This window comes from Lepidothrix coronata, unplaced genomic scaffold (assembly GCF_001604755.1).
Source record: "Lepidothrix coronata isolate B3197 unplaced genomic scaffold, Lepidothrix_coronata-1.0 Scaffold142, whole genome shotgun sequence".
NCBI lineage: Eukaryota > Metazoa > Chordata > Aves > Passeriformes > Pipridae > Lepidothrix > Lepidothrix coronata.
The window spans coordinates 1,864,061-1,880,223 of NW_016690322.1; the positions used below are offsets into that span (position 1 = coordinate 1,864,061).

Consider the following 16,163-nt stretch of genomic DNA (forward strand, 5'->3'; position numbering starts at 1 on the left):
AGTTTATCTTGGAAGCCCAGGAATGCGGAGATTTGTACTTAGTTTGGGCTTTATTTTAAAATTTTGCAGGAAAAGATACGTCACTGTTTTGGAAAAAAAAAAAAAAGGCAAGGCATGCCAATAAAAACCCGCAGGAAAAATATTCCTGAAGCCCAGCAGATGTTGTTTTGTTACTGTATGTTCTGTATTAATGGAAGTGGAGTCCTTAAAAACACTTGTCTTTGGTTCGTGCTGTTTGCCTGCCCCTGGTTCAGCAGTGGTTTGGTCAGGAAAAATTTGCCAGAGGTTGGAGAGACAGCCCTGTGCTCCCAGACAGGCTGAACTCCCATAGGGAAGTTTTGTCTTAATCCTTGAAATTTTGCTTATTATCTTTTTGAAGACACACACACACAGAAAAAGGAGAAGAGCACACTGTAGGTGTGGAAAACACTTGGTGCCACAGCAGCAGGTGTTCAGTTGCTGGGACAGGAATGAGAGGGTCTTGGAGTCCTCTGCATCCAGTGCATGGTTGTCGGGGTTTTAGGAACAACCCCTAAAAACTCACTCAGGCTTTGGCACGAGGCATCTCAGTTTTGTTTGCCTGATCATCAGCTGCTCCAGTACCAAACCAGGAAGAGAGGGACCATTCCCAGCTGGCTCTGCAGAGAGTGTCAAAGATTCTCGTTCTCCTTGCACAACCTTTTGAGGATACCGTTAGTCAGCTGAGAAAACTGTGTAGATGTTTGTTTTCTGCCAGATCACCAGCTCTTTCATTATCCTCACTGCTACAGCACAATATGGATTGTGAGACTTCAGAGTTTATTCTTCATACCAAAGTGCTGTTTATTCAGCAAAGGTTCACTCTGCCTCCAGGCAGAGGGGAGCTGATGAAAGCAGGTTTTGAGCAGGACATTTCTCCTAAAGGTGGAAGTTGTGTTTTAGTCCCTGCCCTGACATACTATGACGTGCTTTGTGCAAGGTGGAATGTTCCTTGGCACCACCTTCCCCGCACATGTCCGACGGCTTCCTCAGGTTTGCACATCTTGTGGTGTCTGCCCAGGGTCAGTTGGTCAGTCTAGTGCTGTGCCATGCCAGGGGTGGCATCCTGGCTGCTTTGAGAGAAGGATCTCCTGGGAAGTCGTAGTGTCATGAAACTCCAGCTTCAAGGGGAAGCCTGGTGCTCACCTGGCCTCTGCTACCCCTCCAGGAGCAAGCAGGGATCCCTGGTCTCCATCAGAGCGGGGACACATGTACCTCAGGCAGCTCAAACCAAATCCATCTTCCAAACTTTCATTGCAGTTGGAAACTCCAAAGCATCCAAATAAAGCTCCACCAACTCCACCAATTCCTTCAAAGCAAATTTTTTCAGCATTTTTAATGTGACTCTGGGCAGATTTGGTGTCCTTGGCTCATTTCTCAGCTGGAGGTTTTGGACCTTGCCAGGATGGGTCCTGGAATTCTGCACGCCCATCCCAAGAAGAGTGGAGATGCTTGACCAGGTTTTCATGGTGGGTCCCTGGAAGTCAGTGAGCTGATTTTCACAAGCACAGGTTGCAAGAGGAAAGCAAAATGAAGAAGGTTCAACTTGAACCTTGAGTTTGTCCTTGCTTTTGTGTGCAGCAACACATAAATAAAAGTACACCAGGTGGACAAACCATCTTTGTCCTTACTTGAAAGAAATAGTAAAGGCACTCCAGCACCTTTGAGGGTAAGTTAGGGAAAGCCAAGAGGGAATACTGGCATGGGAGCCTGCCCCGACTTGAAAATTGCAGAGAGGAAAATAATTTTGTTGCTCACTAAATACTTGAACTGGCTTTTTAAATAGTGCTGTTCCTATGAAATTGAACTCTTTGGTGTATCACTATCTTTCCCAATTAAAAACAGCCAGCAACGAAGCTTTATTTTCTTCTTCCCATGTTTCACAGGCAAAATGAACTCAAACTTTAGTGATTTTGTTCCCATAAACCTTCCCTAGACCTGCCTTGTAAGAGACACAAAACCTCTTTGTTAATGAGGTGATATTTGCACTGTGAGACCACTTTTCATCCAAGCAGCTGCAAAGACTTTGCAAACATTGATTTAAGCTTTAGAAACCTCAGGAGCTAGAGGATCAGTGTTTCAGGAAGGTGAGCTGACCTGGGCCTGGGGAGGGGATGAGGCATGTGATGGTGTCCTCCTGGATCAGAGCCAGGGAGAAAGCCCTTGTCTTCTGCTCCAGCTCCAGTGAGGGCTGAACTATGTGACTGGGCAGGCTTGCTTTTTTTAGAGAGGAAGATTTTGGGAAATCCAGAGGCCTGAGCTGGTCCCTGTCCGTGGCTGCTCAGCCAGCTCAAGGGTGCAAAGGTGTCCTAGGCCATTGCAGGGCACTGGGACCCCCATCCTCGAGAGATGGGCAAACCCATCACTTACTGCAGGATAACTTCTTGGCTACTTCACCTTGACCGTGTTTGCACATGCTCTGGACCACACATCCAGGACTGGAGCCTCTCCAGCTTCACACCAACAAGGGAGAATCATATTTTAGAAGCGGATTTTTTTTGAGCATCGCATGGATTATCCCTTCTGGATACACCGAGACACTGGGTTTCTCAAGGCAAGGTGGGGAAGGAAGATTTGCTTGTTAATAAAGCTGGAGGGAGGATTTAATTGGGTCCAGTAGTGTATTTTATTTTTGCATCTCAATTTGTATGGATTAGCACTTAAAAGATAAATCAATTTTAGCCTGACAGCTTAAAAGTAAAATCCCTGAAAGCTTATTGTTTTACTTCTAATGCAATTCTGTAGTATCTGTTGGCTTCTGACATTAATTTATATTCATTTTCTTATTTGCTAAAGCAACATAGGCTATAGCAGCCTGTCAACATCTTCCTTTCTTGTAAATCCCTGTTCTCTTGGGTTTATAATGTGGTGAAATTAGTTCCAGGAAAACTTCTGATGTGCAACACTTGAGTCTAAGACAAATTTGTTTATTAAAGATTTGACCGAAACTGTTTTAGCTGAGATTGAATGGAACTTTGTGGGCAGGCAGGCTGTGAGGAGGCCACAGCTCTGCCATTCACAGCCACATTCCCCCCTCTGCCCAAGCCATGCTGCCCAAAGGGAACGTCCTATTCACTTCCATGATCAGGGAGTCCAGGGCATGGTGGCCCCCTGGATCTGGTGGGTTAGCGATGCTTCTGAGAGAGCAGGGAAGGGCTGCAGGCAGCAGCATTGCCTGGAGGCTGCCAGAGCTTTAACAAGCCATTTAATGTTGGGAGGTTAAATCTAAAACAAAAATCAACTTATCTTGTCCCACTCATGGGGCCCGGGGCCATAAAATATGAGAAACAATCTATTAAGGAATTGTGTTTATATCTATATGTGTTGTCTCTCATTTCTACCTGCAGTTTCACAGGTCAGAGGGAAGGGAGGAGGAACGCTCTCTTGCTTTTTTCTTGGTTGCCATTGGTCACATCTGGCTGTGGTGATTCCACAGTCTTACTGATGGTTCCCAGCTTTCTGCAGACTTAGCAGAATAGTGGTTTCTCCTAATTGCACCAGGAATTTACAGATAGGAGCATGCATGGGAAGAGCAGGAGAAGATGAAGTGATAAAGGGTATGTGTGATGGTGCAGCTTTGAGAGATCATGGGAATCCTTTTGGAAGGATTGCATCCGAGCAAGAACTGTGTAGCAGCCAAAAAATCTCACAGGTTTTTCATTTTCTAATAGGAGAATTGATATATTTACCTATTTTTTTTCTGTACCTTCCTTTCCTGTCCTTGACCAGGTCTAAAAAGTTTCAGTCCTTCATTGAGAGCTGCCTAGTGAAGAACCACAGCCAGAGACCAACCACAGAGCAGCTGATGAAGCATCCCTTCATCCGAGACCAGCCCAACGAGAGGCAGGTCCGCATCCAGCTCAAGGACCACATCGACAGGACTAAAAAGAAGCGAGGCGAGAAAGGTGAGTGCAGAAGAGAGGAGGGTTAGTGGAGAAGCAGCACCCTGGGCAGTCCTTGACCCCCTGCCGTGTGCTTAGACCTCCCTATCTGGGCAATCCATGACCTCTGCCATGTGCTTGGGGATCCCTGTTGTAGGATCCCAAGGCACATCCCTGTGGGCAAAGGGTGGGGGTAGAAGAAGGAAGGCAAAAAGGACTGGGTTGCTCGTGGTCTCAGTTCCCCTCATTCAGATGGCTGAGTTTGTTTGCAATCTGGTTGAGTTCAGTGGTGTGATCCCTTGTGTGACCACACTTCCTACAGTTTTGAGGTCAGATTGTTGTGTTTGATTTGATTCCTCTCAGTCCCTGAAATGAAAATAAATACTCATAACAAACCAGTGGGTGTTCATACCAAGCAGACAGGTGACTGTCATTAGAGCTAATCAGTGTTTTTAAATATTCTTTTTTTCTTGATGAAAAATAGTATGTGGTTTTCCTTTTTTTTTGTCCAGGTGGTAATTTCCACATGGAACATCTAAGCTTTGATTCATTAAAGTGTGTGTATAAAATATACGTTTACATAGATACGTCCCGGCATGTGGGAGGGTGAAGCTGCTAAGCTGAATTTTCCCCAGCTCACGTATTTCATGCCCAGTCTGTTGATCTACGTGACATCCACGCTGCACCAGCGGTGGCAGAGTTGTGCAAATGAACATCGAGATAAGACCCTTGCCCCAAAGCAATTCCGCTGACTAGGAATAACCTATTAAACTGAATGTTTTCAGTGAACTCTCCAAGCCCTATCAAAGTCCTCTGCAAGAAAGATCAGATAGCAGAAGAAACTTGTTAAAGTATTCAGCAGCTTGTGAACTGAATTTTAATTTGAAAGCTCATTTGTAGAATCCGGAAAATTAATACGTCGCTATTTCTCTTCTTATTGGTAGCGGAATTAATTTTTCATGCGTACCTTCCAGCCCCTTGTAATAGATTTCACTACAATCAAAACAATAAAATGGGATCCCAGTGAAGTATTAAATGTGTTTAGTCTGGCAAATGAAGGCTGGACCCTAGAGATGGAGAGTAATTGGATAAATGTGGGCCTTTCTTTTACTATAATTCCTTTCATCCGATAAAAATGATATCCCAACAGAAATTGCAGTGTATAGCGCAACATTGCAGTGGGCTTTAATGTGGATATCTTCATTGCTTGGAAATTACATGGATTTGCATAGGAAGAGCATATGTTTAGGGAAAGAGGAGTTGGTACCTTCAGAGCCATGGTTAAATCCCAGCCTCCAGTGACTGTGGCTTCAATAGCTTGTGGGGCAAGCTATTGAAGCTATCTCCCACTGCAGAATCCTCCTGAAGAAGGGGGTCACTCGCTGTCATATGGGAATAAATTCTAATTTCAAGGACACCCCCATCTTTGCATTGAGGGGCTGTGGCTGTCAAGGCTGTTTCCCGCTCTGCTGGTGCTGCCCATGGTGCACCAGCTGGGACTGCATCCCTCTTCCCAGCTGGCACAGGTTTGTGAGGTCCCAGCACCCAGGGAGACCACCTCTGCTTCCCTGGCCTTCCGGCCCCCCATAAAACCAGAAAATAAAGAGCAGTAATGCTGCTTATTCTTAGCCATGCAAGAAGAGTCTGTTCTGTATTCAGAGCTCTGGAGTTTTTAGCCTCTGAAAAAACAAATGAGTCCAGCAAAGGGCACTGATGAGCTATTCTGTTCCTAGATGAGACAGAGTATGAGTACAGTGGAAGTGAGGAGGAGGAGGAGGAAAATGACTCTGGAGAGCCCAGGTAAGAATCAGCATTTCATTTCTGCCCTTATGTCCCTTTAGCTCTGTATAAAATCAGCTTGAATTATGGGCTCATATGAACTAGAAATGGAAAAAGGACACTTTGAACACTGAGTCCTGTTCCCTGGCAGAACAGAGGATATTCTCACTGCTGGGTGGTGCGTGGGTATAAACTGATGCTCCAAATCACCTTAGCCAAAAGCTGGGGAAGACAACCTGGGTACCCCGTTGCCTGTGGGACCTGCATCACAGCAGGATGCTGTCATGGGAATGTGGATATTGAGATATGGAAAAACATGAGATGAAGTTAAAGAAGACTAAAATGTGGTTCCTTACATCCAAGTGTAACTCCCTATTTCCATGTAACTTTTCACCATGAAACCTCCCCCAGTGCCACTGCAAGCACTGTGGGGCTGGAACTTTCTTTGGTGACATTTTTCAGAGCTGTTGTAATTAGTATCAGGTTATTCCATTATTTCACCGAGATAATGTAGTATTTTAATAGCTGGCAGTGATTCATGCTAAGTGTGCTTTGTGCACAGCTAAATATAGTGTTGTGCCACTGCAGCACCAGAGGCTTTGGTTAGGAACTTCATGTAAGGGAAACCTTTAGCAAATAAATGGTGGCCATGGTGGGCCATGGGCAGAGCACTGTGTCTACCACCCTGCTCTGACACTTGCAGTCCCCCCATCCCTCCATCTTCTGCTGCCCACGCTCTGTTGGGTGTTTGGATGCTGTTGGGATGGAGGAGAGAGGGGCCGCGTTGGAAAATCACCTCCCTTGGCAAGAGGTTTAAGGATGCGGGGAGTGGATCTTCTCTGATGCCTCTGTCCTGTGCAGCTCCATCCTGAACCTGCCCGGGGAGTCGACGCTGAGGCGGGATTTCCTGCGGCTGCAGCTGGCCAACAAGGAGCGTTCCGAGGCACTGCGGCGGCAGCAGCTGGAGCAGCAGCAGCGGGAGAACGAGGAGCACAAGCGGCAGTTGTTGGCCGAGCGGCAGAAGCGGATCGAGGAGCAGAAGGAGCAGAGGCGAAGGCTGGAGGAGGTAACTGGCCAGAGCCGAGCAATGGGCTGGCAAAGGCTGGCTTGGGGTGGAACAGTGGGATTTCTGGTAGCAGGTCCCAAGTGACTGTTCTCAGCCTGATTTAAGAAGGTCATGTCCTGGTCTCCCTAGTGAGTAATCCCAAACCTTTTTGTTGCACTGGTCAAACTCCCCTGCTCATCCTTGTGGCATACCCACCTCCAGCCACTCTCCTCACCACAGTAAGTGCTGCCAACTCTTGTGAAGGTAATAGAACTGGTTTGATATAAATAAACCATTGAAATGCCAAACTTAAAGGGATCCCTGGAACTATTGAGCAGAGTTAACCCATTATTGGTGTGACAGTTGTATTCAGTCGAGATGGGCAAAACTCATACTGATTCAGGCACCTGTCAAGTTCATTATCATTATTTGCTGCTGTGGACTGTTACAGTTGAGAAGAGACTGAAAAGCTAAATTTGCCCTTTCCCCAGATCCATATGCCATTTGTGTCCCATTTAATCCCTAATTTCAACTTCAGTCCTCACAGTCCCTGCCAATTACAATTTCTCTTGCAGGGGAGGGGCAGATGCCTGCCTGACTTGTGCAATGATCCATATGTGCCCTGAAGGATAAGATTTCATTACCCTTGTCTTAACACACCAGCTACAAATGCGATCGGTCATAAAATTATCCACCCCATTTAAAATCCAGCTGCAGGATTTGACCGTGTGACTTTGGGTGTCCCTGAGCTGCTCAGCCTGGCCATGGTCTCTGTAGGAAGTGCTTGCTTTTGCTTTAGCTCTTGGTTCTTGGATTGCAGAAGTTCACAAAAAAAACCCCCAGGCTTTTCCCCATCTCTTGGGGTTTTGCACAAAGACACCCATTGCCTCGAAGTGAACTCATTCCAAGAGACTGATTGAAAGGTTCATACTTTAAGGGTCATTAAATTAGCTTTCCAAAGAGGTCACCAATATGTTTGAAGAAAGGATTTGCAGTAAATGGACTACTAGAGCAGCCATCCCCTTAATTTGCACGAATCAGAGATCTGTTACTGTGGTCACCAGACTCTCCCTGTGCTGGGTAATGCCTGCAGGCCAGGGGCACAGACAAGAAGGAATTTCAGGCAGCTGATGGTGATGATGATGGTGATGGTATGGCCCCTCTTCGAGGTGGTCCTCTGAGCCCCTCCAGGGCAAAAATCAACACAGGCAAATCCCAGGCAAAGCATTTTTTCAGTCTGGTAAATATGTAGGTCTGTCCTGCTGTCAGAGAGCAGAGCACAGCATGTTCAATACTTTGTAGATCAGGCTTTGCTCCCTTCCCAAAGCTGGTGAGCTGCTTTGAGAGAGGACAAGGTTTGCACATAGATGCACCCTGAAATCCCCTGCCCCAATGGATGTTTATCTGAGGACTGTTGAAGGAAGCCTGGCTCTGCCTTTGTCCCAGCCCTCTTGCTGCAAGCGGTACAGGAACAGAACAACAGCAGAATAAAAGCAGACACCAGATTAGCTGCAATCCTGTAATGAACACAATGCTTGCTGCTGTATTAATATGTTCTCTTCACATAGAAGAAAATTGTTCTCTCTTTACTGCTTCCCAGGCAGGTTTTGAATGGAGGACTAATCCCCTTGCTAAGCTGGCGAGCTCTGCCCTGAGTTACGGAGTCTCTGCCTTGCTGGGCCTTGCTGGGCCAGGCTCTGTGCAGCCCCCCAGGCTTTGCCAGTTCCCCCTGTTCTTTCCCCAAGTCATTAAAAGCTAATGCCATCATAGCCAGGATTTAAAACTAATGCCTCTGTTTGTAGTGGCTCTAACAGCTGCCTTACACCTTTCAGACCTAATTTGAAAGGGAGTTACGTGCTGGAGCAAAGCGGACAAAGAGGTGTTTCCATGCTCCTGCCGTGTCAGAGAAGTGGGGAAAGACAGACTGTAGCTGAAGGGCGTCCTCTGCCCACCCTGGTGTGACCAGCCCCATGAGCTCAGCCAGGATTAGGGCAGATGCTGGGGCCAGCTGGCAGCTCTGGTAGCCCCAGCATCTTCTCAAGTGCCCATCTTCTCAGGTCTATCTGGCCAGGTTTAGCTTCACCTGCATCTCCAGACACAAAGTGAGCTCTGCTCTCTATTAGACGCTGTTTGCGTGGCAAGGAAGAAACAGCTGAGTTGCTTTGGTGAGGATTAAAGCAGGAGTCCTTGAAAGAGATATAGACCTCCTGTTGCAAATGCTGTGGGTTGTGGCAGAGGTGCTGCTCCCCAGCGTGGCCAGCTGTGGCTTTGTCAGCTGCAAGGTGCTATATATCTACTGTGGGAAAACCAGAAAAGTAGTAGATGCAGGGATCAGCAAACAAAGTTTCATTGCTGCTGCAGGGATATAGTTTGGTGTTTGTTCTTCCCAGATATTTTGGGGCAGGAAGCATCTGATGGCCAGGCAGAGGTACCCAACAGCAGCTGTCACAGCTGTGCTGACTGTGATATCACTGCCCTGAGGCGCCACACTCACTCCAACCACGTCACTGTAGTTTTGCTCCAGAGAGCAGCAATGATCCAGCACTTGTACCCATCCCAACAGTACCTAAAGGCTTCAGCAGCAGTCAGGCTGCTGCAGTTTGGCCTCTGTGCTTTTTCCTCCACTAGCTTTGCACTAACTTTCATTGATGACTCTTGGCCACGGATTTATTTTGGTTGATGGGAACAGGATTTCTTCCATGCTGCTTTACGGTCTGACTAAGATGGGATGTGCCTCCAGCCAGCAGCACTGGACCAGCAGATCTCTGGGAGGAGAGGCCAGTGGAAGACTCAGATTACTGGTTTTTCAAAATAAAGTTGACCTTTAAAACCCAATAGAGCAACCAGGACACATAAACCCTTGGAGCTGGTGGCTTTTGGGGCTCCTAAGTCAGCCTGTCCAGTACTGCCAAGCATGTTACTGTGTTTATAGAAAGAGTTGTGACTTGTCATAAGACTCTGTGGAGGTTGCCAGGCTGAGGGAGTGAGTTGGCATTTGGGCCCAAGTGCAGCTCCAAAAGGATTGACTTAGGAGGATGCTAAGCTCAGAAGTGCCTGGAGTTAATTTGTACTGGAGATGCACAGCAAAAGAGCTGGAGAAAGGCCTGCTAGTGGGATAACTGGTCCATTCCTCTGTCAGTGCAGACCTTCAGGAGGGTTTTTTTGTGTTTTTTCTAGTCTTGTCTTTAAATACTGCCAGTGGTAGAGCTCCTACCATTTCTCATTCCTCACCCAGTAGAGCTCAAAATGAAGAGATCCCTTTTTTTTCTGTCATCTAGATCTCCCTAAATTGGGATTTCTGAACCTATCACAAAGTACCTCCCATTTTAGGGCCATTTTGGGGAAACCTACCATCTCATAATGTTGCTCCAACAATAGCATCAAATGCATATATTAAAAAGTCAAGTGAGGAAATCTTCTGGTGGTCTTTTGGTGCTGCCCCCAAGACCGGCTGCCATCCTTCGCGTGTCTCCTTGCATCTGTCAGACACTTGGGCCTCCTTTTTCAACAGCTGACCAACTTGCTTCTCTGAGGCTGAATCTTCTTCCAGGCAGACAAAGAGATTTAGATGTGCAGCTGTCTTTAATTGCGGTGGAAATAAAAAATGCCCAAGCTGGCTTTGGAACTGGGACCTTCATGGGAAATCAGTTGATGTTTTGGGTTCCCTTGTGCAGAAAGTTGGTCTCGTGAATTTAAAATGTGCAGCAGAATTAACCCTCAGATGAGAGAATTAAATATCAGTACATCAAATAGCACTAAGGAAAATGCTTGTGTAGTGCAGAAGGGTTATAAGGCTTGAATGTATTTTAATTTCTCCCTGTATATACCTATATTAGATACATATAGCTCCCTGATCAGCCCTCCATTTGTTGCTGGCACAGAATGAGCCTCGATGCACTGGTTTTACCACTGAAACTCCAGCTGAGCTGTAGGAATAACACATCTTGGGGTCAGGAGCCTTAGGGATCCTGCAAGACAAATCTCTGTGCAGACCCCTTGGCAGCAGTGGGCAGATGGAGTCAGGGAGGGCTTTACATAACCTCATTTTTCTGCCATGTTGTGGATTTTTTTTCCTTTCTACATATAAAACAAAGGTCAGATCTTTACAGGGAATGTACAAGGCAAATCTAAGCATCTTGCTCTTTGCATGTGAGGTTTCATTTAGTGCAGTTAGAGAGCTGGATGTTCAAGGGATAAAAAAAATTGCTGAAGTTCCTGTATATTAATCAGCAGAAGACCATCTATTGGTAGCTCTTATGAAGCAATGCCAAAAAAATCAAGTGATTAATCATAGATAAATTTAGATTACCAAAAATGGTGGTTGTTATTTTTTTTCTGCATGTGCAGGTGTCCTACAGCTTGTAGGAACATTGTCATTCAGATGACAGCTCCCTCTCAGTAAGATGGTACATGGGGCACTGCAGTGGTCCCAGCAGCATTCCTGTACCTATTTCCAAGGAGAGCTGTGTTACAGCAGCTCCTATAGTACAGGTATATTCTAAGTCTTGCATCTCTCTGGTTTCTCTTTGGTTAGGAAACATGTAGAGCTCATAGTTTCTGAAGCGTGAGCTTTTTCCTGCACAGAGCATCCTTTCATGATGATCCTGACTAAAAGCTCCTGCAATGGTTCAGAGCTTATCAGATCCCCATTTGCCATGGTGGGAAGTTCTGACCCAGTTTCTCTACCAGTGGAAAACACCTCTCCATGCTCCAGTGCTTGGTGTGTCAGGAAAGATGATATTCCAGCCACAGTCACTCTTTCCCTGGTGGCTCAGATAAATGAGCCTGTCACAGCAACGCAACCACCTAGAATATTTGTTTTCATTTGTCACTTGGAATTCCCCTTCCACTTCTTTCCTGGCTCGTGCTGATGTTTGGGAGCAGCAGCCAAGGTTTCCAGGAGCCTCTTCTTGCAAGTGTAGGTGCCTCTCAGAGCTCACTGTGTTTGTGGGGTGGCGGCAGCTCTGCGATCGCTCGTAGCCCTGAATGTGTCTGATCTAGCCAAGTGAGCTTGCTCCTTTGAAGTCCTTGTTTCATGCCAGGCCTCCAAGGGCCTTCCCACTAGAGGTTTTGCCTTCGTGTGTCTTCTCTCATCAATATTTAAAACCTGTCATATCTAGTGCAGCGCAAATAAGATCCCATTCTGGCTTACAAGCGGCTACATATAGCTTTACCTGCAGAGTTATATAAATGCAGTCCTAATTAATTGGTGCTCTTGCCTTGCATGAATAATGGATCTGGGTAGTGTAAATACACACAGTAGTTTCAGGCTTGGAGAAATGTGGGAAGTGTGCACTAGCAGTGGGAGAGAGAGGGCAGAAAGCAGGAAGAAAAGGAGGCAACGAGAGATCTTTGAATCTTCCCCCCCTTTTCTTTCTCCGTTTCTACGTGCAGTTGTTTTCAGCTGCATCTCCCTGAGCTCAGTCCCTACTTAGAACAGGGTCTTCTTCATCCCTTGCTGGAGGCTTTTCCCACTGCAGTGCCAGGTCCTCTCCAGATGTTTGCCAGCTGCTGAAGGGGGGCCGTGCTGGGAGGGCAGCGGAGCGGCTGTGCCGTGGCCGATTCAGCCCCGCTCTGCTGGGCTGCAGTGTTTAGCTGAAGGTGCTGGTAATGCGACCGTGACAAATGACTTGCTCATAATGTGACTTGACAAATCCGCTGTGGAGCTGGAGGGAAGTGCTGTGCTCCTGGCCTCGATAAATGTGAGTATTGCATCCTGCTCACAGCCTCAGCCCGAAGAGCCCGGCTGTGGCAGGTCCAGAGGTCCTTTAAATATCCAGAGGAACCTTTCTTTGAAAGAAGACTGTACCTGTGGGGCTCAATTCCCAGCTCCTGGAGTTAAATAGGCTTTTAAGTGTGGAGGAAGCTGGTAGTTAGATGCTGCCTTACAGGAGAGAGGCCAGAAACGGGCCAAGCTCACTAGGGCCACTGGGCACATGGTGCCCTGGAAGGGTTGTGGTGTGCTGTTCCCTCCCTGTGAAAAAAGCTTTTGCCTCCTTCTTTGGAAGCATTTGGATTTTCTTGCCTGCCAGATTGGGAATAAAGACCATTTGGGTGATTTTTATGTAAGAAATAGCTGTGGCATTCAGGGCCTTGCCTCCTGCCAGCCAAGCCCAGCCTACACAAGCATTATGTGCTTTATTCAGCTGTGTGATAGTTCAACTAAAAAAGCCAAACCGTTAAAACTCACCCCAAAACCAGTGTGATAGAGTTGTCAGTGGAAGCTCAGGGTAACATCTATTCAACTTGTTAGTCTAAAGATCTGTGCTGCAGAGGTCATGGGAGCAGTGACCATCACCTAAGGAGGTCATGGAGCGCTGCTGAAGCCAAGAAATCCCATGTGTTACTGTAACTGCTGCTGAGTGACTGTATCCCAGTGGCGTATCCTCCTGAATTCCTAGTATAGAGTTCCAAAAACTACAGCCATCCCTATGTTTGCCCTGCGCTCTGCGAGGACGGGCGTACGCTCGGAGTAACACATGGATCCCCTGCTTACGTGGGCAGCGCGAGTGACTGTGCCTGGCGTGGGACACGCCGGAGTCTGGAGCTGGCAGGTTATTTCAGGTTGGATGCAATTTTTCCTTCCCCGAGGCGAGTGGAACAGAATTGATAAATATGGCTATAGGTGGCACTAAAGCTGAGCTGCAGCCCAAGGAAGTCATTGGAGTCCCTGCGAGGGGTGGCTGTGGATGTTACCTGTGGGTGAGGAGGCAGTGGCTCCTCCTGAGACTGAAATGCTGGGGTGTGTTTAAATGTTTGTTACAGTATCCATAGATCTTTCTTTATGGGTATCTATCTATAAAGATATCTACAGATATCTGTCTCGAGAGAGAGACACAGAGATATAGAATATAGAATAAAATAGAAAGAATATATATAGAATTACAATGTCTATAATGGATATGTATCTAATAGATCTATCTATTAGGTAAAAATTATAAATATATATATATTAGATCTACTGTATTAGAGAGGTATTCTGGAGATCTGCATAATATATATAATATCTCTGTAGACAGATATTTATAGTAGAGATGGATATCTATATAGGACATATCTATATAAGTATCTTTAGATAGATAAAGGTTTCAAATCCATCTACACAGTGCCAGTTCCTGCAGAGCAGCAGTTTCAAATGGATATATCTTGGTCTCTGGATTGCTCAGCCAGCTCCTCAGCTGCTGGTCCAGCCCTCCCCGTGATTTAGTGGCATTGCCAGCTTCTCCAGTGCCGGCATTCCCACTGCAGTCTGCTCAGCCTCTGCATGTCAGTGACAGGAAAAGAAAAACAGGGAAAAAAGGGAGGAAAAAGGGCCAAGTTTCTGCTTCAGTGGGCGCCTCCCGCTAGCGTGTGGCAGGAGATGATGGAGTCATGGCAGGTTGCAGAGCCCCAGTAGCCAGTATTGGCATTTGAGTGCCCTCTGCTGATGCTGATGTGATGCGAGGCTGCAGTGAGGGGCTGCTGTGCTGAGCATTGCAGCAGTTTGCTGCGAGCCCCTGCTCCCTGGGGCGTCGCAAAAAACCTTCCTGGGGTGGTGTGGGTAGCTGCAGGAGTTAGGCTGGGTTAAAAGCAGGGGATGTGGGGGCTGCAAGTGTCGCCCAGGGCCCCCCAGGATGATTCACAGCAGGCTGTGGGTCAGTTGTCATTACCACAAAATTCCCCGGATTGCTGTCAGCAAAGGTGCGACGGAGTGGAGCAGGCAGGGATGCGAACCAGGAGGGTCAGCAGGCAAGGGTGGCCTGAGGATGGCAAAGGAAGCCCCCACGCTGTTCATTTTGTGTTTCAGAAAGGAAAAGCCCTTGGATTTTGGGCCCTCTTTATTAGTTTCAGATCTCAGCAAACATTAAGAGGGATGTATTCCCCTCTCGACAGGCAGTAACTCCCCTGGCTCCCTCCCTCATCCTCACTGGGGCTGAGATGTGAGTTCCCCATAAGTGATGGGCTCATGCAGCTTCCAGGTGTCTAAGGCCTGATTAACTGACTGGTGGGGACCATGCGCTGCCCTCGTGGCTTCATCTGCAGGTGGAATAAGAAATTATGATCTGGTGCTGGCTCAGAGGATGGTCTGGGTTCTCCATAGCCAGTGCCGGGCATCAGAGTGCATGGGGATGGAGTGGGATCAAGAAGGTGGGATCAGGAAGCCCCTCTACCACCCAGATGGACTGGCCTGCTGGCAAGGCATCTCCTTGGGTGAGTGGGAGCACTCTGGGTCTGTGGGCAAGGTGACACCCCAAAAAATCATGCAAAAAAGGACTTTGAGCTCCCAGGGAAAGGAGTGGGGATGCTGACCTGTGCCTCCTGCCCCCACAGCAACAGAGGCGGGAGAAGGAGCTGCGGAAGCAGCAGGAGCGGGAGCAGCGCCGGCACTACGAGGAGCAGATGCGGCGGGAGGAGGAGCGGCGGCGTGCAGAGCACGAGCAGGTAACCTGGTGGGAGCAGGCCAGTCGCCTTCAGCGTGGCTTCCTCTTCCTCTAATCAGGGATTTTCTTGTAAACACTCATTTTGTACTACTTGAGAGCAAATTGCTTAATTGTTAACACCGCGTGTGTTGCTTTCACTGCTGTTGTTTGTTTCCGTGTGGATCCACTTGCTGGCCCGCAGGTGTGGAGACACTTTATTCAGGTTTTTCCCACCCACTTGTTCCTGGGGGCAGATTTTTTGGTATTCCTGGGACATGTTTGCCATTTCCCAGTGGTTTCCATTCTTTACCGCTCCTTGTAGAGTGGTGGACACCCTGGGCTCTTTGGGCAGGGACCGAGGGTGCCTGTGCTGATTGATCAGTGCCAGCACTCAAGTGGGGTGGATGCGGGTGCCCACCTCATTCTCTTACCTCTTGGGAAATACTGTCTCTTTTACCTTCTCTCTCTTTTTCCTTTGATCCTTGCTGCCCATGGCTCCAGGAGTACATCAGGCGACAGTTAGAGGAGGAGCAGAGACAGTTAGAGATCCTGCAGCAGCAGTTGTTGCAGGAGCAAGCGCTACTTCTGGTAAATGGGAGGCCCCGGCCACGCTGCTGCTTCCTGCCCGTGTCGCGTCCGCATGTGCCCACCTGCACCCATGTCCCCCAGGTGTCTCCTGCCATGCCCAGACATGGGGGACACCACATGCCTGGAGCCTCCTGTCCCGCTCTGTGGCTGCCAGCATGCCTTGATTCCCTGCCGCCACTTCGGTGCACGGCTCTCGTTGCATCCCTTCCGCGGCGTTGGCATGTGTGTGCCTCCATGGGAGGAGCAGCCCTGATGCCTCCATGGGAGGAGCAGCCCTGGTGCCTCCATGGGAGGAGCAGCCCTGGTTGCTGCTGTGTAGTTTTGAAGGCTGTTTGCAGCATGTTGGGGTGCGTTCGAGCTGTTGCGTGCCTGCACCCATCAAACCCACCCTGCCGTGCTGCTCTTCATGTTCCAAGTGAAGGCTCTTGTTTTAATTTCCTTGCAGGAATGCTG

At 47.9% G+C, this 16,163-nt stretch overlaps 1 protein-coding gene across 9 annotated transcripts in view; it reads left to right on the forward strand.

The window, feature by feature from the left end:
• Positions 1–16,163, forward strand: part of TNIK (TRAF2 and NCK interacting kinase) — a 152,723-nt gene that overhangs the window by 99,926 nt on the left and 36,634 nt on the right. For 6 of the 9 annotated variants that reach the window (XM_017827725.1, XM_017827724.1, XM_017827731.1 and 3 more), the window contains exons 10-14: positions 3,748–3,923; positions 5,633–5,699; positions 6,540–6,744; positions 15,034–15,144; positions 15,624–15,710. In XM_017827725.1, the coding sequence (XP_017683214.1) occupies positions 3,748–3,923; positions 5,633–5,699; positions 6,540–6,744; positions 15,034–15,144; positions 15,624–15,710 (646 nt within the window). The remainder of the gene's footprint in view (positions 1–3,747; positions 3,924–5,632; positions 5,700–6,539; positions 6,745–15,033; positions 15,145–15,623; positions 15,711–16,163) is intronic. The other 3 variants (XM_017827728.1, XM_017827729.1, XM_017827730.1) reach the window with 1 other exon arrangement.